The sequence below is a fragment of the Streptopelia decaocto genome (genome assembly GCF_964273445.1).
Source record: "Streptopelia decaocto genome assembly, chromosome: 3".
In the NCBI taxonomy this organism is placed as follows: Eukaryota; Metazoa; Chordata; class Aves; order Columbiformes; family Columbidae; genus Streptopelia; species Streptopelia decaocto.
Window position 1 is genome coordinate 3,487,035 of NC_138656.1, and position 26,074 is coordinate 3,513,108.

General features: G+C 38.1%; 1 protein-coding gene across 3 annotated transcripts; it reads left to right on the forward strand.

Moving 5' to 3' along the window:
- Nucleotides 1-905: 905 nt before the first annotated feature.
- On the forward strand, nucleotides 906-25,415 carry SANBR (SANT and BTB domain regulator of CSR). 3 transcript variants are annotated; one of them, XM_082047729.1, is made up of 21 exons: nucleotides 906-1,390; nucleotides 4,326-4,492; nucleotides 6,306-6,492; nucleotides 9,285-9,372; nucleotides 10,456-10,694; nucleotides 11,501-11,559; nucleotides 12,367-12,527; nucleotides 13,397-13,483; nucleotides 13,634-13,744; nucleotides 15,742-15,865; nucleotides 16,047-16,199; nucleotides 16,402-16,547; nucleotides 16,915-17,014; nucleotides 18,164-18,196; nucleotides 19,702-19,801; nucleotides 21,136-21,230; nucleotides 21,345-21,373; nucleotides 21,471-21,544; nucleotides 22,622-22,710; nucleotides 23,087-23,178; nucleotides 24,191-25,415. In XM_082047729.1, exons 2-21 carry the CDS (start codon nucleotides 4,343-4,345, stop codon nucleotides 24,225-24,227), a joined length of 2,154 nt encoding a protein of 717 aa, XP_081903855.1. In that variant the 5' UTR covers nucleotides 906-1,390; nucleotides 4,326-4,342; the 3' UTR covers nucleotides 24,228-25,415. The 3 variants fall into 3 exon arrangements, with proteins under 3 accessions (XP_081903855.1, XP_081903856.1, XP_081903857.1); XM_082047730.1 differs by lacking the exons at nucleotides 906-1,390; nucleotides 6,306-6,492 and having other exon boundaries at nucleotides 4,353-4,492; XM_082047731.1 differs by lacking the exons at nucleotides 906-1,390; nucleotides 4,326-4,492; nucleotides 6,306-6,492 and adding an exon at nucleotides 7,404-7,438.
- Nucleotides 25,416-26,074: the final 659 nt, after the last annotated feature.

Consider the following 26,074-nt stretch of genomic DNA (forward strand, 5'->3'; position numbering starts at 1 on the left):
TAATATAGCAATATAGCAGCATTAGCTCATTCTATGGATTGCTGGGCGACCATGTGAAATGAGTGTTTTCTACTTTAGCCAAAACCCAAAGGAAGCTTCACACTGACTTAAAGAATTCCGATTTCATATACTTTCCTAGATGGCTACAATCCTTTACCTGAATTTTTCTGTGCCTTTTATTTCATTCTGTGTCCTTAGTGTCTTATTTCAGGGTTTAGGGGTGGGGTTTTTTTGGAAGAAAACGCTTAATATCTGTGTGGCCATGATTCTCTCAGTGATTCCTGCTAAAAAATGCTGAGGAGGAACAGAAGTTGCACAACATGATACAGTGGGTATTAGAGGCAGGGAGAAAAGTGGGATTTTGGGGAAGGATTATTGTATGTTGCACATAGGAAAAGAGTATCAGGGAAATAAAATGTTTGGGAAGATTTGATGTAGTAGCAGACACGCAGTAGGAAACAAAGCAACAATGGATGAAATAGCTGGATTTGCAGAATACCTGGCCTAAGAGGAGCCTGGAATGGCACCGAGTGATTGGGCTATGTAATTAGCTCTAAATTATGTGGGTTTTTTAATTAGAGTTTCAAGTGTATCAAATATTTATTCAGCTCAAAACCTGGGTAAGGTTCAAATTCTGGTGTTTATCTTTGGTCAGCCTTTTTGTGGGTACCATGCAGTCTTTAATAGAGTGCTTTAACACAAATTCCGGCTTAATTAATTTGCTTGCTGTCTGGTTAATTGCTATATCCGGTGCATTATTTTGTCAGGTGCTAAGAATTCCATGTGCCAGGGCTGCGCGCGCTTTTCTTTCCCATTCTCATTTTTGTACATGGGAACGTCATCGTGGATTACACGATGACGACGTGGAGGCGCAGTCTGACGTCACGGCTACGTCACTCGGAGGGGGGAGAGCCGCACCCCCCCACCCCCCCTTGGCGGCGTGTTGCTTGGCGACCCGACGCCGGTGGCGCGGCGGGAGGGGGCGCTGCCGCCGCCGCTGCACTGCGACAAGGCGGGGCGGGCGGGAGCGCCGCAACACGGCGCATTTTTTCCCGTTCGGCCATCCTATTGGCTAGCGCTGGCGGGAGGGGGCGGGGTCTCACCCCACGCCCGGCGCTGATTGGCGGGCTGCCACGCCCCTCACGGGGCTCCCCCGCCTCGAGAGGGTGTGGCCGGGCGGTGCCGCTGTGTGTGTGTGAGGGAGCCGGTGTGTGAGGGCGCCGGGCTCCCGCGCTTCGGGCACGGCAGGTGGCGACGGGGACGACCCGCGGGTCCCGCCGCGCTGGGGAGCCCTGGGGTGGCTTTACTGAGCTCCTCGGCTCCGCTCGTCCCCTCAGGAGGAGTCACTACCCGCCCCGTCCCGCCGACCGCTCGCCTGGGAGCCCGCCAGGTAATTCGGTATTTTATTTTGACTGGAATGTGGGCGAACGGCAAGGAGAGTTGCGGTTATTTCTGTCACCCGTCTCATCCTGCACCATCACTTGGTGGCATTTAAGGTTCTGTGTGAGACCTCACGCCCATCCCACCATCTTCACCTTCCTGAGGGTCATGCACGTGTAAGGGGGTGGTAATTATTCATTTCTAGATTGATTCTTTGCTTTAAATTAAAGAAAAAAATCAGGCTTAAGTGAGGGTGTACATTTCCATAATGTAAACCAACTTCCTGTGTAATTAATTTTTCAAATCATATCCGTTTTATGAAATATGAAATGTCTGGAATCCTTTGCACCATTTAATTTAAAATTCTAAGTTGGACTAAAAATTCCTTTTGTCGCATGTCTTTCTATATTTTGCACATCAAGTGAGTTGGTCAGAATTAAATAATTCTGAAACTTTTTTCCCAGTTTCCACGGTTGAGGGGAGGGTTAACTTGAGCTTTACTTGCAGTAACAACCTGGAGAGAGTCGCCTTTTCTCTCTTAAAATATTATTTGTTACAGGCTTTCTGTTGCTCGTTGTAGGGAGTGCACCATTCTTGCATGAGGTGGAATCTTGGGCATGTCTTTAACTACTGACAGGATTTCCTAAAGGGCAGAAAGTCAAATGTTAAATATCATGTGTTAAGCCACAAAGAGGAGTCCCGTGCTCTTTCCAGAAAAGACTTAACTTCTGTATGCTTGTAATTACGGATGCTCTTTCATTTATCTTTGCAGTAATGAGCATATACAAACCTGTGATTTCAGTGTACAGAATAAATGAATAAAAAGTATTTGAGGGGAAAAGGCTTCATCCCTTCTGAATGTGTCATTACATTTCAGAGTACCTGTCATCCCTTCATGGTCGGGTTGCTTCGTGTTCCACAGCGCAGTGCTGATGTGAATGTTAACTTGTGACCAGCAATACTCAACATTTTTTTTACTTTCAATTATAGACTCCAACTATTTCAAAATAACTGCTTTCCTTTGTTTGATTACCCAGTGTAATCATACCATAGAACTAGTCCTTAAAACGGTGATTTATGGAATATTGATGCTGCTAGTAATTTTACTTTCATTAAGCACGTTTTATAGCTCAAGACTAAGGCATCCTGATACTCCATCATTTACTTACCTTATTCAAATATGATTTTAAACCTACTGCTACGTGTGTACAAGGTAGCACAAGAAGTCAGCTTTATATTTTATAACCACCCAGGTTTGCCACTGGTGCTGACCTGTTCTGGCCCAGTTATTTCTTTTATAATAGCAGATATGGTACATGCTCACTGGCTTAAATACAATTGATACTGACATCTGTCTGTGCACTGACAGCGAGAAGTCTCCACTGTAGAATTACCACAGTTGACACCAGTTGGTAGTACTATCAGGATGAGGGATAAGGACTCAATGACTGAAGGGACGGATCTACCTTTACCTTTCGGGGCATCTTAGTTGGAAAGTTTGGGTTCATTTAACCTGTGAAGGACGTTTGTCCTTTAAAACTGGTTATTTGGCAATAGATTCCATTTAGATAGAATTCCTAAACTGCTATGACTCTTCCTATTGGATTTATGTTTTGTGTTGTGTTTGTGGCTTTTTTTTTTTTTCCAATTTAAATCTCATTAATACATGAAACCTAAGAATTATCTTGGTAGGTTCTGGCTTTTTTTTTCTTTCTGATGATTTTGTTCAGCTGCTTTTTTGAGAGGAGGAAAGCTGATAGTTACCTTCTATTGTGTTTTTGGTTTCTACCAACAAAACAAACAAAAAGTGCTGGAATAGCTTCTAGAGTCAGAAAGAAAATCAGTGCTATTTTGTATATTTTAAGCATCTTTTCTTTTAGCTGCATGGAAAGAGGGTGATGCAAAAGAAACATCTATGTGTAGTGTACTTTTAGTAACAAGTGATCAGTTAAATCTACTGCCTCTCTGATAATCTCTGTAATCCTTGCTTTAACAGTCACATACAGAATTCTGACTCATGAGTTCTGTTATTTATGTGATGTGTTTAAGGTACTTTGGAAAAGGTCCAAAGTGCTTTCCAAATATGAGTCCTTACTAAGCTCTTTGGCTGTGCGTTCCTTGAATATGAAAGTCTTGATTAATGCCTACAGATTTCTCCCAGCATATGCTAAAACAGTGCTTTGAACTTTTACTATGTTCCCTGGTACTATACATAAAATTAATTTGGAAAAATATACCCTAAATGTACACTTTTTTTTCCTAATTATAGCCGCCTTTTTAAAGTGTTTGGTGCTGTCCTTATATGCTTTGTTCTATTCAGCCTGAAGCTGAAGGAACGAGGTTCCTTGGCCCTGATAATCCCAGCTCGTCAGGAGTTACGAATGCCTTAGGACAACTCAAAAGTCAGGTTTTCAGAATGAGAGCTGAAAGACATCCAGGTGTTGTGTTTCCTGGCTCTGAATTCTTATTGATTGCCCTCAGCCTGCTGCCCTGGGTTGGCTCCTATATAATGAAGCTCAGGTGTGCAGAACAAGAGGAGGCTGAGGTTAAGCACTAGAAAGTGTGGGGGAACAGGCAAGTGTTTTTCAATGTAAGTAAATTTAAATTAACATGTCTTTCTGTTGCTTAGGCTGTTTATTCTGAGTTTGTAGGAGGCTTTTTTTTCTGTTGGAGGGATCAGTGGTGTGAATCCTTCCTGGAAACGGACGTCTCAAAGGGATGGTGGATCGTGCTGGCTGCTTTTGGGTTGGTTTTGGTGGGTTTTGCACATCTGCTTCTCCCTCCAAGGTTTTGAGGTTGCAGATATGAATATGTAAACTTTGTCAAATAAAGCATTAATATTTGACTGTAACACTGTGATAACTTGTGGAGTGATACAGTTAACGTAGATCAAGCTTTAGCAAACCATGCAGTGAGACTTGCTAAATAACCTTTTCCTCTTCTAGGCTTAACATAGCTGAAGATGAGTCGTGGATTTTCAGAAAACAATAACTTTCCTTATGATAACAATCAAATGGTTTTGGATATGATCCTGTGTTCCCTGATTGGTGTGCCTCAGCCTATCAACTGGGACAGCGTGGCAAGGCTGGTTCCAGGATATACATCCAAAGAGGTGAATTCACTAATAAAAGAATTCGTATACTTTAAGCAGTATTTTATGAAGAAGAAAACATCTGGGGGGTGGGTGGAATTTAAGTGAATTGATTTTTTTTTTTTTTCCTGAAGTAATTTATACCTGAAGAATCAAAAATGTTAAGTGAGAGCTCATATAGAATAAGAACAAAAGTTACTGGAAAGAAAAAATTTGAAAATTGAATTAAAAAAGGAAGTGTTGTGCTAATATATTTCAAATTACATAACTAAGATTTTAATGGAAAGGATGGCAGTACCCACTAACCTTGTGTAGGTTGTAGGTACTTACTAGCAAACCGGATGACTTCCTATGCTTGTCATTACAATTCTAAGGCATTATGAGTTACACATTGCCATTAGCTAATTAAGAGAGAAGGTAATTAATTGCCTTCATCCTACAGATGTGGAGTTTTCTGTCTTTGATTGGAATAAAGTTGGAAGAACTTAGTACCTCCATATACTTAATCTCTCTGGATTGCTGGATATCCTGTTGAAATGCGTTTTTCTAATAATAATTTTGAATTTTCCAGCTCTGAGGGGAAGTAAACTAAAAGAGGAAAATATCTTTTGCCCTTATGATTCAGCAAAGCTGGAAAAAAAACACCCGTCTTTATTTTCTTGGAAACTTAATCAAATGTGTCAGCTAACATTGATAGTGTTGCTATTGGGCATCCCTGTAACCTTGTATTTAGAACATAACAGTGAATGATTGGGAGTAGAAGCTTCTGTGGAACTTTGCTGCCTTTCAAGTGCTTGGCAAAGCACTTGTGGGGGGGTCCCAACTTGTTTACCTTTCAAGTTGCAGACAGTACTGTGCACATTAAGCAAATAAAATAATTATTAAAGTATTGGTGAGCTCTCTCCTCATTAATTAAGATATGATTAACTGATACATGCCTGGTTACTCTGTTTTAAAAGAACAAAGTGCCTCAAATAGGTGGAGTCCCTGTTTAAGGCAATTAAGTAAATGCATACCTGTGCTTTTATGTATCTGTTGTATATATTAGCTTGGCATCCTTACAGATTTGAAACACTACATCGCTATCAGAAAGATGTAGCTGTGTGCACCTCTCCCAATGGGCAGGTGGCAAGCAGCAGTTTTCAGTTAACTCAATCCAACATCAATAAATAAAAACAGCTGCTCAAATAGAGCCTGATGAGCTGTGTCACGAGAGGATCACCTATAGAATTAAGTAGATTTATTTTGTATGTGTAAATTACCTGTGTGTAGGATTCTACTGAACCAATCCTGTAATTGTCACTGTATTAGTACAAGTTTACCAAATGGAAACACTTTCTAGTTCATCAAAACATAGAATGGGAAGTTAATAGAACTGCAGTGGAATTCACCAGTCGCTTCTGTCCAAGTCAGAATGGCAGCCATAAAGTAAAAGAATAATAATTATGCACCAATAACTACAGCTACGTCTAATAATATTTCACAATGTTTATGGTAAAAGAGCTAGTTACAGAAAGAAAACTTAAACTCCATAACTTTCCCTTTTGAAGATCAGGCTTAAAATCATGGGGTTTAAGGAAAGAAAGGTTGAAACAGGTTCCATCTTATTTTTCTCTTTCTGTTAGTGTTTAATTATGGTAGGTGTTATTATTTTACTGTATATTTATGTATTTTCCTGATACCGCTAACTAAATAGGAAGCATTATAAGTTTACTATAACTAACTGTTCACATGCAGAAGATACAATGAAATACAATATCCATCTCAAATTATAGCTATTAAAAATGTACTGAAAGCTCCTGCTTCATTGTCCTATTGTTTAATCTTGTGACAGTGTGCAAAAAGGTTTGATGAACTAAAAAGCAGTGGAAGTTCACCTGTTGACAACCAGTATAATCCCCTGATGGCCGCTGGTGGGAGTCCTGTGGAAACTTTAGCTACGTACATCAAATCCTCCTTGCTCGATACACAGACAGAGTTTCAGGAGCCTGCTATTGGGCAGGATTCCATTACTATAACTGGTATGTTTTTAGTCATTCTGAAATATATTGGCTTTGCTTATAATCAGCATGTGCATGCTTGCCTGTCCTGAGTGGTAAGTCCATCCAGGAACAGGACTTGTTCATCTTTGAAAAATAAATTTAAGTATAAATATAACACATACGTGAAGTCACTTGCAATAAGTTTAGATTAAGAATTGATGTTTGTTTGGGTATTTTTAATAGCTTGTCCTTCCAAAAGGCACATAAATCCCTACGCTAAATCTTCTGTTTAGGATTTTTGGTGGGGAGAGGATTACTCTCCTGTTCTGTATCCCTAGCGTTGAACTGTTAAACCTACAGCTATTTGCAATCACCTTAAGTTGCATTATTAAAATAACCAGAAATTTTTTGTAGAAAAGCTGAGAAGGTGATCCCTTGAGGTCAGACCTTTCTCTCTCAGCAAAAAAGCCCCGTGATTGTCGTGCTGCTCGGTGGCAAGATGGCTACATAGGACTTGGAGCATGATCTAGCGACTTCTTAATGCAAGACAGTCTTGACATGTGGTGTGTCTTAGTCAATTGTGTATCCCAGTAGTAATTTGGCAGAAGAAAAATGGTCTTAATAGTTGTATTTCAATCACAGCTCAATTAAATATTGTCAACCTCTCTTTAACTATTTCTCATGTAAGAAGTTGTAATTAACTGTATGATCGTTATTTTGTAGTTTTCATTGTAGACTGAGATGATTTCAGCACCTCATAGGACTTGGTAGATGTGTGGCATGAGAAATTTGCTACAGTAAAGAGTAAACAGTTTCTGTGTTAAAAATTAAGACAGTGAAGTGTTTAAACAAAATGATCTCTGTTACAATGTTCTTCACAGTTCTGAGCTGCAGCTTTCCGGTCACTGTTCTCTTTGCAAAAGACAAATAGCTGTTTGACCTTTGCCGGAGAACAAATAAAATGCTTTTAATAACTCTAAACAAGGTATAATGTTTGAAAACTGTATATGGAGTATCTAGGCTGAAAATGCTTCTAGTCAGCTTTCAATTATGTACTTGTTGCATGTATGCATGATGTGGAATAAATGCTTCTTGCACCCACAGGTGGCTACTTATAAGATTAGTAGCTTCCCAGTAGGCAGTTAACAAGCTAACTCTGCTTGTAAAACTCTTTAGACAATTAGTGCATGTTTTCTTTTTAACAATGTAACACATGTAATAAGTATTAATGCAGTTAAGTACTCTAATTTTCCTAGTACAAGATTGTAGCCCAAGATTTTTATCTCTTACCTTTGTGACTTCGGATAAATAATTTTCCCTGTTTGTATATAATTTGTTGATATGAAATGAGGATAATTAATGTTTCTCTCACAGGCTTGTAGCATGCTCACCTTAATATTTGTGAGGTGCTTGTATATTTCAGGATTGGGAATTTGTAAATGTTTGGATTTTTTTAAATTACTCTCTAGTGGATTTATTCACATCTGCTTATTGTTAGGATTGTTTCGATTTGTTTGTAGACATGAGTAACAGGAAGAAAAAACCCTGAGGCTGTGGCTGACCCAGCCCTTTCCTTGGTTTTACTCAGGTCTGTCTGGTAAATATTCCCCTTTCATTAACTATGTGCCTCCTAGTATGGCCTTACTAGGGCTTAACTGTGCAAGGCCTTAGGCTTTATCTTTGGCGAAAGTTTTGTTTACTTTCCTGAAGGACATTAACTGCTGTGTTCTGAACTGCACAGAGCTTCCACATCATTTTTGGTGTGAGTCTGCTATGGTTATTTAGCCACAAGATGAAAAGGTCTATCTTTAGTCTTCGTTAGAAGAGTACAGCCTCTTATATTACACAAGAGGGAGAAGAGGCTTCTAGAACTATTTTTTCCTGAGAGTAGGGAGCAGTTATGGAAAATCACAACCTTATGGGTTTTCATCAGTGAAAGACAGACACGTGCCCTTCCATTATTAAAAAAAAAAAATCTTTGACTTATAAACAAGATTATTGAAGTTTCAGATTGTAGTGATCTATTCATCACAGTTGAAGAAGTTATTTGATGTCTCAGTGCTGGGGTTGTCTTAACCCTTGACCCAAAATTGGATTTGATGACAAGACCTCCTGGGCTTCACTGGGTTTTGTGTCCAGGTTTCACTGCTTGTAGTGCATTGGTGAAGGAAACCTATTTGAGTTAAAGTGCAGCTGTTCTTTATTCCTGGAATAAGCTATATGTTCTAGGACTAGGCGATCTGTGTAAAACAGTGCTCAAAGAAAGCAGACCATCAGTCCGTTCCTTTAAGCCGTGAGTTTGAGAAACTTGGCAAAAACACAGTTTAAGAGACTTCTGTTTGGAAGCACCTTATTTCCAGGGCAAACAAGTTATGGATGAGAAGTGACTTCAATCTCAAGGTGTCATATCCTGGCAGCAAAGCTTCCTGAAAACAGGAGTTTTGACGTGACAGAGTCATAAGACCCACATCCCACAGCGCAGACAAGGAGAGCCAGAGGAATGGGATTGCTGAGGACTCGATAATGCATTAATCCTACTGCTTTATATTAATATTGAGAAAAGACTAATCTGGGTCTGCAGCCAAGTGTCTGAGCAACCCAGCAATGCTGCTGGGCTGAGTTTCCAGTGCATGGCATTCAGAGCAGGAGTTGCCATTGGTATATTTGTATACTAATATATTAGTATATATAGTAGCCCTAATGGTAGCACAGATTTGTTCCTAGAAGTGTAATGTTGTTCCATCTATACTTCAGCTGCGTTTCCAAGATGCTGAAGAGCAAAAGGTCAGGCATTTTTGCTCTAATGCAGCTTTTTTTTTTTTACATTTAAGGAAGGCCCAGCACAACCTCCACAAGGAGTTCTTCAGAATCTGAAGGTCCTGCACACAAAGGTGGAGAAGGCACTGATGAAAGCCAGGGGTAAGATCTTTGTGTGTTTGTCATCTAGGGGATTATAGAACCAGCAGAAAGACGTCTAAATTGCTCATAGCTTTCTACTATCAGAAAGAAAACAGCTGAGAACATCCGAATAAAAAAGTTTTAAAACCTTACATTGCTATAGAAATACAAGGGGTTGGTTTGAGATTTTCTTCTGTGCAACAGGGATAACTTATTTATAAATCTGTCCATAGTGTTCCTCTGAGTGACTGATCACTGTTGTGGTGAGAACGGGAGACGTAACCTCTTTTTAAAAAGGAATGGAACAAGATTGATGCTCAATAGCACTTTAATTAAAAAAAAAAAAAAAAAAAAAAAAAAATCACCAAACCCCAAACATTCTGTGAACATAGATTTATCCTATGTAAAAATGGGAAAAGAAAGCCCTAAATGAAAAGTGCAAATAAAAATTTTACTGAGTTCAAATAGCTATGCGTGTCACTGTTTTTCGTGCTATCACATCCCTGTTTTCTGTAGTAGACAAGTGCACGTAGAAGAATGTGTGCGTTTGAAACCTAATGGTAACCATCTTTTTGTAGAGCCAGCATTTACTGATTCTAACTTTCACCTTTTCTTCAGAAATAGACGTTTTAATATACAATAAAACAATTTTAATTTCCACAGATGAAAATTGCTGTTGTGCGCTATTGTCCTTGGCACCTCAGTGACTTAGGCATATATCTCTGCCTATTTTATCAATAAAATTATAAAGAGAGAACAAATAAGTTCTCTCTGTAATTCAGGTAGAATCCCAGAACAAACTGGAGACAAAATTGGTGACTTAAGCTGGAAATTTTCTTTCTTCAGTCCCTTAACTTAGCAATTCAGGCTGATTATGTGTCAGAGAATATGCATTTCTGTTCTTCACCAGACAATAACTTATATTAATAGTTTGTGTTAATAGCTAATAACTTCAATTTGTTTTCTTTCTGTTAGTAAAACCTGTTGTTGACATAGTGTTGCAGTGTGTGATCCAGACTTGAAGAGGAGATCTTTGTTGATTGGTTTCGATGTTCTAATTGGCTTATGGTCCTAATTTGGTTTGTGGCTTGTTTTCTTTTTGAGGCCAAACATGGTGATCCACGTGTGCGACGAAGCCAAAAACCTCAAAGAAGATTTTGTGTGTCCGCGAGACCTTTTGATTTCAGAAATGAAATACTTTGCGGAATATCTGTCAGTGGATGCCCAGCGCTGGGAAGAGGTGGACATTTCAGTGCACTGTGACGTTCACATCTTTGACTGGCTCATAAGATACGTTAAAAGGAACGCTAAAGATTCTGAAGCTAATGAAATGCCCACTTTAGGTAAAAGAAAGTGTGTAGGTTATTTATTGTATATTCTTTCTGTTCTGTACTGATGGACGGCAAATGCTTTTGATACAGTTCAGCTCCAATCTGTTGTCATTTGTTAGAAAAAACTTTGCCTCTGGTCATTATAGAAGATGTCTCTGATTTGTCAGCGCTGACAGTTTTGAGGAAACATCCTGAGAGGCGAAGCAGTGAAAAAGGTCTAATATATTTTGGGATCTGGTGTTTTTAATTAAGATTCTTCAAGCTTCTTCTGAACAAGAGCAGAGTGGTCATTTTAAAATACTGATGATTGTTGGGTTTTGTTTTGCTTCCCCTCTGCTCCCCATCGGTACATTTGCAGTATTTTGTAAAATTTCTATGTACTCTGATATAATGGTAGAACAACTTTTGCCTTCATGAATTTGAGGCAGGTTTCTAATCTTTTTATGAGCCTTTGCTACCATTTTAAAAATATAAACAAACCAAGAGAATAGAGTTATATTAAGCAAAATCTCAGCTGGGCGTGATGCCTGCAGATGGAAGTTAATCTTGTGTAATTGTTTAGTCATTGTATCCCTATGAATCCACCTTTTCCAGCTTTTATAAATGCCAGTTTGTTATAGTTGTTCTCCGGTCACCTAAATGATAAAACAGAAATTTATTTATTAAGATGGAAATTGCTCTGCGTATTGGAAGATGGAATGACAGGTTGATTGGCAAAATAGTGACTAAAACATACTAAATATGCAGAGGGAGGGATGTGAAATGAAAATATCAAAAGATTTAATGTAAAAACAAACCTTTTTTTTGTTGCCTTTTAGAACCATCAAATGTCATATCAATTCTTATTTCTTCTGAGTTTTTGAAGATGGATTCATTAGTAAGTATTAAGAAAGACACCTGGTAATTAACTATGCCCTTATGGCAGAGATTTTCTAACAGCTTGTTTGTTACATAAACAGCTGATACGGTGAGAACATTTTGAGATTTTTAGCACCTTTTTTATTCAATGCAGTAATCTAATATTTGCAGAAACTCAGTGCAAGAAAACTTACTCTAAGTTATTTCTAAGTGTGATAGTGGGATCTTGGATTTGCCTTCTCGTGACTGATCTAGAGTAATATGAGTATCTGACTTCTGATGGGCTCTATCAGAAAGGATTATTAAATCAATGCATACCCTTGGTTTATATCCTTTTTACACGAATAACACTTCTGCAATTTAGGATCTGGTTCTCCACCTCTGTGTAAGTAATATCTACTGACTCATTTGATAAAAGGTTTGTCGAAAGTTCTGCTGTTGGGCTGACCCGCAATTAAATACACAGTAAACGTAGCTGTTTAAGTTGAGATCCAGGCATTATGGGTAATGTGTACTGTGGTTCTCTTTTTACAAGCAATTGGAAGGTTGAAGATGTAACATTTGTGGAGCTGTTTTCTAGTCCGTAGAAACCTTTTGGAGGAGAACACAAACTAACTCAGAGTCACGTTAATTCAGAGTCTGCTTTAGAGAAATCTGAGACTTGTTGTGTTTTATTCTTAAGTTGATCTGAAATAGTTTTCCAAAGCACCACACTTAAAAAAAAAAAAAAAAGAAATAAATAAAGATCTTGAAGCATTTAGTACATCTTTTGAGATGTCTTTGCCTAGAATTCCTTAAGTTATTTTAACATTTCTGTTTTTCTTAGGTAGAAAAATGCATTCATTATTGCCACAAAAATATGAATGCTATTGTAGCCACGCCATGTAACATGAATTGCATCAATGCTAATCTGGTCACGCACATTGCCGATCTCTTCACGCACAATGAAGTGGAAGAGCTGAAGGACAAAAGAGACAAATTTAAGAGGTAACTTTTTGCTCTATAATAAATCACTGAAGTGCTGTAGGGCTTTTGGATTATTTCTCACAACAGCTAAGGTACTAGTGGTTTGAAGTGAGAGAGAGAGATAGATACACACACACACAATTTACATTCTCAAATAATGTATCTTTACCACAGAATATCATGAAGTGACTTCAGAATTTTATATTAAAATTATGAGCAAAAGGAAAGAGCTTTTTATAGGAGATGGGCAAAAGGAAAGGCCACAGTAGGAGTCTAACATGGACAGATTATTCATGAATTCTCAAATGGGAGCCAGCATTAGGGTAAGGAATCTTTTATGGGATGACATGCTCCTAATCCGTAGAGAATAGTTCAGTTTCAGCATCCTGTGAACTCTGTTTAGACATAGAATTTGGGATGGCTGGAAGGCTGAATAGTTGTGATGGAATAATGTTTCATGCAAAAAGACTCCAGTTTAGTCTGTATCAAGATAAGGGCCAGTTATTGGAGAGAAGACTGATGGACTAAGAGGGTATTTTAATCAGTAGGAATTAAGACATGCAATTTTTAGAATGGAAGTTAAAGTATTGATTAATAAAACATCTTTTAGTCAAATTAGAAGCTGGCAGTTTATATTGACAAACAAAAAACATAAAGAGAAGAAAAACAGAGAGATCTTTTTCCTTAAATCTTTGTAAAAATAAGAGATGACCAAGTCAGGAATCAGTTATCCAAACAGATTATTTTAAAGGAAAATCACATTTAAAAGCTGGATTCTGAAAGAAATATGGTGTCTATGGGTATAATCAAAATATCATTGTTAGTCTCACTATACATTAAAAAATTGTCAGTTTTTTCTAATGGGTAAGCTGTGTTGCTGTCATTAATAGTAAACTTTTCTGCAAGAAGATTGAGAGACTGTTTGATCCAGAGCATCTAAATCCAGATTCTCGAGGAAATGCAGCAACATTGTACAGGTAAGGTCCTTTTATATTACCGCTTCAGTTGCAAGGACGGTTCCTGTGGGTCAAAGTCCTGCTCTGACTCCAGTACTTTCTTTTTTTTTTCTTTTTAATTTTTTTCTGTGTTTTTTTTCTCTTTTTTTCCCCCTTTTTTAATATGTTCAGGTGTTGTTTATGTAAAAAGCTGCTAACTAAAGAAACTGAAAGAAGAATTCCTTGTGTACCGGGAAAAATCAACATAGATCAACATGGAAATATTGTCTACGTTCATATAAGGTAGTTAATTTATGTATTTAAAAATATTCCTTGAACTACATGATTTTGGGTGATTTTACAGAATACATTTTTAGGAATTATCAGGTACTTACATTACAAGACAAAGCCGTAGGTGAAGAGCAGTGTGAATCATCTCAACTTCTTATATTACCAATTTAAAAAAAAAAAGAGTGATTATGATGATGTGCTTCTGAAATGGATTCAGCAGTGCTGCTGCTGAATGGAAGTGGAAATACTACAGCCACAGTTACTGGGAGGGCTATTCTGGGTTGTGCTGCCTTAAATAGAAACTTTTCAGCTAATTCTTTCATCAAATGGTTTTAAGATATGTGTAGTCGATGACAAATTAATTTAAAGGTCGCATTTCTACAGGGTTTGTTAGGGAGTGAGAGATTTGCCTCTGCCAGCAGAGAAACGCTAAAGATTATTTTCCAGACTGATTTTATACTGACAAATCAAATACTCAGGCTGCATAAGGACTGCTATAAATAGACTTTGCCAGTTGTTTTTCTGTTCTCAAGCATTTGTCAGTGGAGCCTCTGGGACCTTTTCTGTATGTAGGCCTTATTCTTTTGGCACAAATGTTTAATTCAAGTCTGTCTGTGTGATCCGTGTTTGTGAACAGCTGGATTCTCTTCTTAATGGAGGTCGGTGCGGGATCAGCTGCAGTTCCCTCCCTCTCTACGTGCCGCCTTTAATGAAGGTGGTGGTAAATTAGTGACAGGAGACCTCTCTCATCAGATCTAATAGGTTTAGAACAACCGAAATATGGTTCATTGTCAACTCCAAAGGTAACACTTGTGTAGTGTTACCTGCCATGAGTAATTCCAAGGCGTGGATCAGGTTCTGCCTTACAGCCTAAATAGAACCAAACCTTGTGACCCTGTCCTGACCTATTAGGATTAGGTGATTAGCCACATAAAATTCATTAATTGTATTACTTCGCTTAAGCTGGCTGTATGTAGCTGCTGTGCAATTCCTAACATATAAATACACACGGTTTTAAAGTTTCTCAGAGGATTATTTAGGTTCTGATTATTTGCCTGGTTGTACTTGTGACTGCTTTTCTACACAGAATCCGTTTACTGTTCCTTAGGTGAAGTGACGCTGGCCACTAATGAGTTCAGGCTTAGGAGCTAATACGAACCTATCTTTAATGATTTAAAAATAGGTTTATATTTATTGGTCCTCTGGTGGTGCCTAGAAGTAAATTCCAGTTGGAAGTACTGCTTGCTTAGTCTAGGTTAGACATGTATATAATATAAAACGGTTCATGCCAGGGCTTAGAATTGTGGGAAAACCGTATCTACTTTTTTTCTGAAAATAACATGCGTTAGTGTAAGTTGTGTATTTTCTTTCAAATTCTGAAGAGGCATGTGTCATTTTAGCACTAGGAAGTAACAAATCTACATTTTTAAGACTAGAAGTCTCAGATACATATATTCATCAAAAAACTGTGGTCTGATGTTTTCAAAATTTAATTCTTAACTGATTAATTGCTGGTGCATTGCAAATACCTAAGAAACATGTTATGTTGGCTTTTAAAATAAATAAAATAGAATGACAGCATTTCACTTCTGTTGCACAACATATTACTTTACAGACAGAAAACTGCAATATGACTGAACTTGTTTGCATGTGCGTATTTTGATTTCTTCTGGTCTGTGTACTGGGTTTTCCTCTGCTTTGTGGTTTTCCTGCTTTCCAAAAGGCTTGATATTTACCTTAGCTTTCAGATTTGCAGTATATGGCGCTTGAGATCAATCAAGCTGTAATTCTTTGTTATTAGGATGTTGTGAAGGATTATAGACTCTTCTGTCATGCTCTAAATTCAGTAACGATTGTCCCTCGTTGTGTCTTTCCTGTTCTAAACTCTCCTGGAGGCTTTTCAGCAGTGGAGCATATGTTGTTCTGCTCCTTCTCCACTTCACCTTTCTGGTGGCAGGATCCAAACTGAGTTACAACTCTGTCTGCAACTGGACCTTTTGCTTTTTCAGAGACAAAACCTGGGAAGTCCACGAGTACTTAATCGGCCTTCACGAGGAACTGAAATCTTGGCGGGATGTTTATTGGCGTCTTTGGGGGACCGTCAATTGGTTGACCTGCTCAAGATGTAACCAAGTTAGTAGATTTTTCCCTTTCACTAGTTTGTCTGTGGGTGACTTTTGAGGGGTGAGGCAGGGATGAAAGCAGTTTGGAAAATATATGGCGATAAAGCTGGGTATACGTTCTTCATAGTGCAAAATTTTGATGTCTATAGGTAATCTCACCTCTCGTTATCTCTCTTTTTATTCTAATGCAGTCTTTCCTGTGTACTGAATTCTCCCACTGCCAGTACCATTCGCAGTCAGTTCTTTATCCAGGTGTAGCAAGTGCTCTGGGCTCAACTGCGACAGGAGTATATCCCTGCTGTAACCAAAAAGTGCTTCGATTTGATCCTACGACCCTCCCAAAGGTACTTCAAGACTAGCTCACTTCTTTTAAAAGAGCACAATACATGGTGGGAGAGATGACAGTGTTATGAAATAAGGACTGTAAATTTTTGCGGTGTCCCAGGGCACCCAGGGACACAAAACTGAACTTGTGTTATTGTACTTACTGAAATCTGTTCTTCCCGTTAACTCAAGTATTTGATCTGTTGTGTGTATGTATCGTAGGGCTGCAAAGTGAGGGATCACACGGTTGATTTACCTTCAGGAAATGAAGATGGGGATGCTTTGCCATCTCAGACTACTAAAATATTGAATGATCTGCTCCATCATAGAGATGTTATTGTTGTTCCTTTCACTAAGGATGAGAATAGGTAAGAACATCATATTGTGTTACTGAAATAACTTAACCTTCGACGCTTAATACATGTACACATTCTGTTTGATTTCTCTGTCATCTTAAAACAGATGACACAGGCCTTTTTAAAGGTAACTTATTTTTTATTGTTTATTTGGAAAATGAGAAGAACAAGTACTTTTTCCTTTTCTATTTCAAGCAGACATTTAGTCATTCACCCCCATAAGCATTCACCCCTATCTTTATATTTTAAATGCGTTGTTATCAAAGCACTATGTGGCTGACTCGGATGTCTGTCATCTCTTGGTACGTGATGAATAGAGACTGATTCTGAAGTTATGAAATAGTAAAATTTATTTTTCCTTCACATCGATCTCTTTCAGTGATTCTGGCATTGGGCTCTGTGATGAAAAAGGCATCGAATGTGATGTGCTTGTAGAACCAAACACGCCTTGGGGTCCCAAAACTGGAGAAATCAATGCTGTGAGTGACTGCTAATGTTTTTCTGCCCCTTCTTTCTGATGAAGATTCTTACTAGGGTACTTTGAAGAATTCATTAGTCAACTTTTAATAAAAACAACACGCCCCCCCCCCACCTTTTAGGAGGAAGAAGTTACTGCTGATCATTGCAGGGTAGCACAGGGGCAAAACTTATACCATGTCTGCCAGAAATATTTCTGTATATCAGGCAATTCCTCATATGTCTGTGCTTTCCGCTCCATTCTTAAACTGATGCTATTTAAGGATCCAGTCACAGTTTAAAATACATCATGTGGCAAATATGTAAATAATTCCTGCTTTCATTTTGTCTGCTGATGTGTCTGGGTATGTCCATGTGACTTTTGCAAGCCCATAAATGAAGAATAGTAACTTGGGTTGTTTGGTTTTTTTTTGTGTGTGTGTGTGTGTGTGTGTGTGTGTGTGTGTTGATTGGTTGTGGGGGTTTTTTTTGTGGAGGTTTAGGTTTGCTTTGGTTTGTTTTTTCTTTCTTTTAATTTTTCCCCAAGACATGGAGGATGTTACTTTCCTGAACTGTGAGGCGTGTACGTTACTATGTGTGTTAATATGTCAGGTCAACAGAGATACTTTCTAAGCCAAGTTTATAGACTGTTTATAATACTACCTCCAGTTTAAAAAGAACTTTCACGCAAAGGTGCATTTTTGAAGTTCTGCACCCATCGCGGAGCTTCTGGCAACTCAACGATCCTGATGATAACGTGATGCTGCTGATTCTGTGAGAATTTCAAACACTGTCAGAAGCTCTTTCACAACAAATGTGAGAGGCTATTAAACTTCAACTCCATAACCACCTGGTACATAGCTGCCCCACCCTGACTGCTTTTGTGATTAAAATAAGCTGTAAATATTCATAATGGCAAGGTTAGGCAAGTTAAAATATGGTTATGAATTCACTGCATTGAATTGATTGGTAGTTCCCAGCCTGTTTGCACACTTAGTGGTTCCATCAAAATTTCTAGTTAAAGATGAGAGAAGGCCTTTGAGGAGTTACTAGTGTAGCCTGATGTACTATAACTTACCACTCCTTTTCTAAAATTCCATTCAGATGTTTGGGTTTTTTTCTTCTAATTATTATGAGTTCTTTAACTTATGTCTTTCTTTTTTTGACTACAGTTTCTTTCTCTGAAGAACTGGGCTTTACAACTGGTTAGTAAAATATTTTGTTCATAATTTTAAATATCTGCTCTTCTGCGCTGGCAGATACATCTTTGATTTTTGTCTTATATTCTAACTAATTTGGAGGAAAATGCATTTTCTTTTGCTTTGCTTTGGATCTTGCAGTACAGCAACAGTTTTTTTACAGTAAAGTATGAAGTATGCATGAAGTACTACTTTGGCTTGAATAAACATTAAAAATTCCTTTTATAATGTTTTTATAAATGACAAACAATAGGCCAGCAATGCACACATCAGTTCTTAATAGTTCATTAGGCTGACAGTAATGTAAATCATCAAAGTCAGTGTTTTTGAGTGTCTGTCTCTTTCACAGCTTCTCTGAGATGCTTCATGTCATCTTTATGCTGCTGCTTCATTGCAGAAAGTTTTTCTCAGGGTTTAGGACCCAGTCAAGTGCAGAGGATGGGGAGCTGTTCTTCCAAAGCAAAGGATGTCCCATGATTTGCTATTTTTTTTAAATGAAAATGCTAGAGAGCAGCACTTTACTTCCATCACTCTTGATGATTTGTCTTGGAGTCTGATGTTCCTTAGTGTCCTATAGTAAGACTGTTCCTTTTGCAAACTCTTTGAACTTGCGGTCCACTTTGGGCTTCAGCATTTCTCAGGGATTATAAGGCATCCATTATCCCTCACTTCAAAAGAGATACATGTAAATTCAAACAATGTAAGCATCACTTTCCTTAATATTGTCATTATCCTGTGCTGCTAGTTAGGAACGATTCACTGTGATGCCGTCTATTGTGATATTGGAGCCGGTGGTTTATTTATGATGTACAAGTGATTGGGGGGGACTGGAAAATGAAGTATTATGGTGAGTTTACAAAAAAAAAAAGCGCCAAACAGATATTCCAGGCCAACTTGCAATAAGTTATTAATGCAGTTAGCCCATCTACATGTATTTGTAGTGCATTGGAATATGTGTGCTTTGTGGTATTTAATTAGCGAGTATCTCAGCAATTTCAAGCAGTTTGCAAGATGCAGCAAGCCTCAACAGAGCTGTAAATAAACTTGTAGATTCCTGTATTCTGTCATTACGTAGCTAGCTTAAGCATTTGCTACCGTAGCATAAATTCTTCTATTAATTACAAAAATAATATAGCCAGCAGTACATTGAATACTGAACACTGAATCATACAATGATATATGATGGAAGTGATCTCTGGTCATTTTATATATTTCCTCACGCTCTCAAAGCAGGATTAACTTCAAAGTTAGATTCAACTTCAAAGCTATATATATCGCTTTGCTCAGGTTCATATCCAGCCTCTCACAATGTTAGACCGCTTGGAAAAAACATAAATAACAATCTTTATCAAAAGATTCTAAGCAAAGATTTGAAATTGCTTTCTCAGCATTTGAGAATCATGTTTTCAGACCTGTGTGCACAGTTAGGCCACTAAGATACGGAACGAGATTTAATGTATCATTTAATAGCAATTAAGCCTCACAATCTGTGGCATTCTCCTCTTGATTAGAAACAGCAGTCGTTGTTATCTGAAGAAGAGGAATATACCACTGGCTCAGAGGTCACTGAGGATGAAGTGGGAGATGAAGAAGAAGTATGCAGGAAACCAGGTACAAGTCTCTACAGTCATCCTCCCTGGAATTTAGAGATAGGGATTCAAGGCAGCAGAATTTTTCTGTAAGCGAATTTTAAACAGCAGGAATTTTGAAAATGAAAATTAATGTTACTTGAATTTTATCTCTAGTTTTCCTGTGTTTAGATGCAAATCACCCTGCTGTTGAGTGCCATCAAAAATCACTGGCAAATGAGGAAAGCTGCACCTAGTCATGCCTGAGATGTCCTCAAAGTTGATCGAGGGTGTATTTTGCAGGGAAGACTATCAAATTACTTTTATGGAGTTTCTCGTAGATAAATGTTGGAATAAAAGGCAGTAGCTACGTGACCATATGTTGTGATGTAACCCCAGCCAGCAACTAAACACAACACAGCCTTTTGCTCGCTCCCCTGCCTCTGTGGGATGGGGGAGAGAAGCAGAAGAGCAAAAGTGAAAAAAATTGTGGGGTGAGATAAAGACGGTTTAACAGGTAAAGCAAAAGCCACATGCACAAGAAAGGCAAAATAATTCACCGCTTCCCATAGGTGGGGAGGTGTTCAGCCATCTCCGGGACAGCAGGGTTAACTTGGGGAGACAAACACCATCACTCCGAGCATCCTCTCATTGTTTTCAGCACAAATCCCAAACAAAGCCCCACACTGGTTACTATGATGAAAACTAACTCTGTCCCAGCCAAACCTGCACTCTATATTTTTGCAAGTTGTTTTTTTTCAGAATATTTTTCTGCTTACATAGTAGAATGACTAGTAAACCTGCTCAGAATTGTGTCTGCATAGAGATAAGCTCTATATGATCTGAAAGGATTTTTTTTAATATGATAAGGGATTTAGGGACATGGGAAGCCAAAAAGCAGCTTCTCCTTTCCACCCCAGTAATGAGCCATTTGCACAGAGCCAATTCTTTGTTCTTTTTGCCTTGGCTCAAAGGGACTGGAGTGCACCAGTACATTTAAAGGAAAAACGGAATGAAAATTTTTGTACTTTGACATTTTAAACTTGTTTGGTCTGATATCATTCAGAACTTGTTGATTGAATTCGTATGGTTGAAGATTTAGCTTTTATGCGAGCTTGCTTTTAATTTTACAACAGAAAACTTGTGCTGTTACATGTAACCACTCTGCATTTTAAATACATACTTGAGTTCCTGTATGCATGTAATAGAAAAGCATTTGAGTAATCTGCATGTATTAGCATGTCTTCAACACTAACAAAGGGAAAACCGCCTGTTCGTTTACTCCCTTTGTAAAAGAATAAAGGGAAAAAGTTCTTTTGTAGCTGTGTAGAAATTCCAAGTATCTGTGATGGTGTTAGTAGATGTTTCTTCCATTAGCAGGGAGAAAGGAGAAATTAAAGAAATCCTACAAGCACCCAAAGAAAGTGATTTCTTCACCCAGTATTCAGAAAAAGGAGAAGCCATCTGACAAGGTAAAATCAGAGCTGCGAAGCCAACGTTTCTGATTGGGTTGAATAATGTGGAATTCTCTTAAGTTTTAGACTAGATCTTAAAACATACTTAATGTGGTTTTCTTTCTTTGATAGTCAAGTTCCCGAGATGCATCTCCGTTCACGTGAGTCATTTTCGAAGTCCTTGAGAACATATTGTGGTATATCCCTTGTTGTAACCTGTTACCAGTGACGCTGTGTGCATCTTTCTTTTCCGCCCAGTGTGAGTATGCAGCAGAACAAGTGGGATGCCTCCCGGTCACTGAGATTCAACCAAGATGCTCAAAGAGAAGACGGTCTGTTCTTGCAGGAGTTTAACTTTAAAAGTCAATATTTTGCAAATAAAATCATTCTTTCATATAAGTGGCTAATGTCCTAAAATATAGCTACTTAAAAGCCTTTAGGTTTAGTTTAATTTCAGCTGTAGCCGTGGTGTGTGTTTTGTTTTTGGTTGGTTACAGTTTGGTTTTTTTAATAGCTGCTCCTCATCTGGAAGAGAACAGATTTCAACTGGGTTAATTGTTGGTAATCAGCTGTATCCAAACCACACAGCAATCTCAGACTCTCTTAACCTGTACAAAAATATTAATACAGCCAGGAAAACTCCTTCTGAAAATGTTACTTTAGGATTTGATTGGCATTTATTAGCAATCTCTTCTATTCTACACAAGAAAAAAAGTTTGTGGTAGGAAAATGGAAAGAAAATCCACCATATAAACCAATACATTGTAGTCTTGCATGCAGATTGAAAAAGAAATGGGCAGCACTGGGCCTGCTGTCTTGGAAAATATTGGAAAGGAGTTCAAAGTTTGCAAGAGAAACAGAGAAAGAAAGCATTATAACTCTATGTTAGTGTGGTTTACATTCTTTATTTGGAATGTCAGTACATAACCTACAGAGATTATAGTTGTGTCATCTGATGACTGTGTAAGTATGTGAATAATTTTTCTTGCATCCCCTGTGCCACATTGGTTGTGCAGATAAACAGAGATAAATATTCACTTCTATCTCTTTCCCAGTCTTTCTGGGATAATAAATGAATAGAAATATTCAGAACTGTATTAGTTTGTTGCATCTTTTTTAATCTCTCCTGAGATTCTTGTGCATTTTTGCTGCTTTGAAAACCTCTTTCTCAAAACCATTCCCATAGGTTTTGATCTTTGTGTCATGCCTCAGGCTGATCCTGGTATCTGCCAAGGATGCTGCTGAAGCTGCATTATGCACTAGGATCTAGAATCTTGGTTGAAGACTTTTTCTATGAGCTGGAATCTAATTTCACAAACAGAACATCACTAAAATGTGCATCTAATTCTGCTTTGTATTCAGTAGCAAAGAAAATGTTTGTTCTAAATATTCTTTCTTATTTCTGACAGATCAGAGAAGAATGTCTGAGATTACAGGGCACTTAATAAAAATGAGACTGGGAGACCTTGATCGAATCAAGTCAAAAGACAGCAAAGAAGTAAGACTTGTCCTGTCACAATGTAGTATTTACAGAATGGAAGTGAGCCTTGGTAATAAAAATACCTTACACAAATGAAAATACCATATATTCAATACTTTAAAGAACTGCATTTTATCAATCTTCATTTTGTTCCAAGCATGATTTTTTTTTTAGGAAAATAATTTAAAATAATATTTAAAGTTCACTGTCTTTAAAAACTGGACATGGTAAATAGGATGAGTTTAAAAGGTTTCAATACTGGGTTGTGATAATGAAACAAAGTATTCCATAGGTTCTGCTGAATATTAGTGATTTTTCTGAAAAGTCACTGATTAAATTGGAATAATGTCAAACCTTGATTTTTTTTTTAAGAATTTTTTTTTCTGGATTCCAGTATGCAGGAGGCATTTATTCTAGACTTGAAGCTCAGATAAGGGCCTCAGCGCAGGTCAGCGCACGACAAAACAACACTGAGAAGAATGCCAGGTAAGATATTAAAAGGAAAAAGCAGGATGTGGAGTTTGGGGATGGGTGGGTTGTGTTTAAAGGACAACGCACCTTGTTTCAGCCTGGGGTTGTTTAGTCTGGAGAAGAGGAGGCTTAGAGGTGAACTCATCACTCTCTATAACTACCTGAAGTTATAGCCAGGTGGGGATTGGTCTCTTCTCCCAGGCAGTCAGCAATAGGACAAGGGGGCATGGGCTTCAACTCTGCCAGGGGAAATTTAGGCTGGATATTAGAAAGCAATTCTTTGCAGAGAGAGTGATCAGACATTGGAATGGCTGCCCAGGGAGGTGGTGGACTCACCGTCCCTGGAGGTTTTTAAACTGAGATTGGACATGGCACTTAGTGCCATGATCTAGTCAATGGACTGGAGTTGGACCAAGGGTTGGACTTGATGATCTCTGAGGTCTTTTCCAACCCAGTCAATTCTGTGATTCGGTGATTCATGCACTTTTTTTGCATCAACATCCCTTCTCACAGGTTTACCTTACATGATGTGAAAGCTTCCTTCGTCAAATTAAACTAGAGCTAAGAGAATGAAACTCTTGTTCCCATGTTGGAAGAGCAACTTTATAGCTTTCATGTTGGAAGGCTGGTTGCTGCTCCAATGTAATTTTCTGTGAAATTATGGATAACTGGAAGACTGTTATCCACAATTCTTTAGCTTGTTCTTTGGCCTTCTTCCAAAAACAAAACAAACAGAAAAACACACACCAAAAATCTTCATTGCTGCGTATATTGGTGTTCTACACCTTAAGTGGATAAAATGAAAAAAAGAACTGAGAAGCTGCCTGCTGTGTGCGGTTGTAGAGCCTGGAACTGGTCGTAATTTGGAATTACTGGCAAACTTTAAAAAGATGGGCTGAAAGCTTCAAATATGTCATCAAAGGAATTTCTCACAGGTCTTATTTCTGTCCAAAAATGCACATGACTTTCTGTAGAATTAGTGATTTCAAAATAAGGTACATATGTCTCTTATGTGTTCTCAATCCAGGTCAAAGTCCCGTTTTGGTCAAGGCCGTCCAACATAAGGACTCACGAAAAGACTTTAGCCAGAATCCATACATTACTGCTTCCTGAAACTGTACTGCACTCTGGCATACAGAGAATGCACATCTCTGAAAGCTTTCCAGTGACTTATTTATTACTTTAAGCCTTGTAAATTATTTTGTGCGATAAACGAATGCAAATCCAATCAGGTCTGTACTTATTTTAATTGTAAATATACTGTTTCTTAAATTTAAATTTAATTGCTTTTTTTAGGCTATTGTGTTAAGTTGCATAGAAAATATTTTATAAAACTACACAGTTAAATTATCAGACTAACTTTATTTATGAGGAAAGATATTAATATGCCTTTTAGTATGCTAGAAATACTGAAAAAGAAAAAGCAAAACTACTGAATTCTGAATACGATCGGCAGCATTAACACAAGTTGCCGAGCGTATTTGTATCGTGTAGTATTTGATGGTACATTTCAAGTCACTTCTCTGGGGATTTGCATTTAAAATCTGACAATACCTGTGACTTTAGACTAGTTTAATGGCAACTTTAATGCGGTTTCGAGGCTTCCTTCTGTGTATCACACAACTCCCATGCGTGTGAAGGTGGGTAGCAGGTAGAGACTAGACCTCCAAAGATTTTCTAAATGTCAGAATGATGCAGTATTGCATCTTGCACGTGAAACGCTTGCTTTACTTGGCTGTAAAATTAGTGTTAATTCCCTTTCCGTATCTTACTTCTCTTACACAATGCAATGTTTTGTTCCCTTCTAATATCCGGGCCTTAGGAGGCAAAGCAGTTCTATCTCTTAATGCTGCTATACCGCTAAATTTCTGAGCAGATGCGCTGTTAATTCTGCATCTTTCAACAGAGATGTGTCATTATGAAGATTTGCGCATGTAGATCTTTTGGGTCTAGTTACTTTCTGAAACCTGCCTCAATAATACCGTTTAGAAGTCAGATGCACTTTCAAGTTCTGTATTTGGAGCAATATAATAAAAGTTTGTCTATGTGTAAAATCCAGGGCTAGCAAAATGTGATAACATGCCTAGAAAAATATGATGCATACTAGCAAAGAAAATGGCAATAATGACAATAATAATGGCTGATTTCAAGTAAACTCATTCTGACTTTTTGAAACAGGTAGAGAAGAGCGCTCAGGGAAAGCTTATTCCAGGCCACAGCTGTACAATAAATTGTGAGTTTGGAATCAAATCAGCAAGATCCTGGGTGGGAGGGTGGGGTAAGGAGAGGGAGATCGTTGTTTAAATGCACTCTCCTCTCCATTCAGGCTTTTTTTTGGGTTTGTCATGTTTCTAGAGGATTTTCAGTAGGCGTTAGAAGACTAGGATAGCAATACTTGAAAAAACTGCTTTCAAGGTAAAAGATTTTTACTGAAACAATTAAGAGTGAATTATGTTTATTGTGTGTTTTGTCCAATGCTACAGCAATTTCTGGAGCCAAGTGAAACCAACAGGCAAAACTGTGGATTTCAAGGGCTTTGATTTTGGGCTGGAGTGCTTTAATCTATATAAAATAAATAAGGCTTTATTAATGCCTCAGGCCTGTTTGCAAGCAGTAATGCAGTTTTAAACACTTATAGCAAACACTGGAAAACTGATTGCTTTTTGTTGAAAGAGGAAGTATTATAAAACTCACCAGGTATGAAAATGCAGTTGAATAAGTGTTTTGCTATAATTTTGTGAGTTCTGATAGAGGATTGTTCCAAATTCCCATGGCAAATGTTGCTATGAAAGTTGCAGGCTGCATGTGTGTGTGTTTAGTTTTCATAGAACTACTGACTAGAAGAGAGGGGATAATGCTGCTGGTTTTGTTCTGTGGGAAGGTGCCAGTTCTACGTGCCAGTATTATTTTA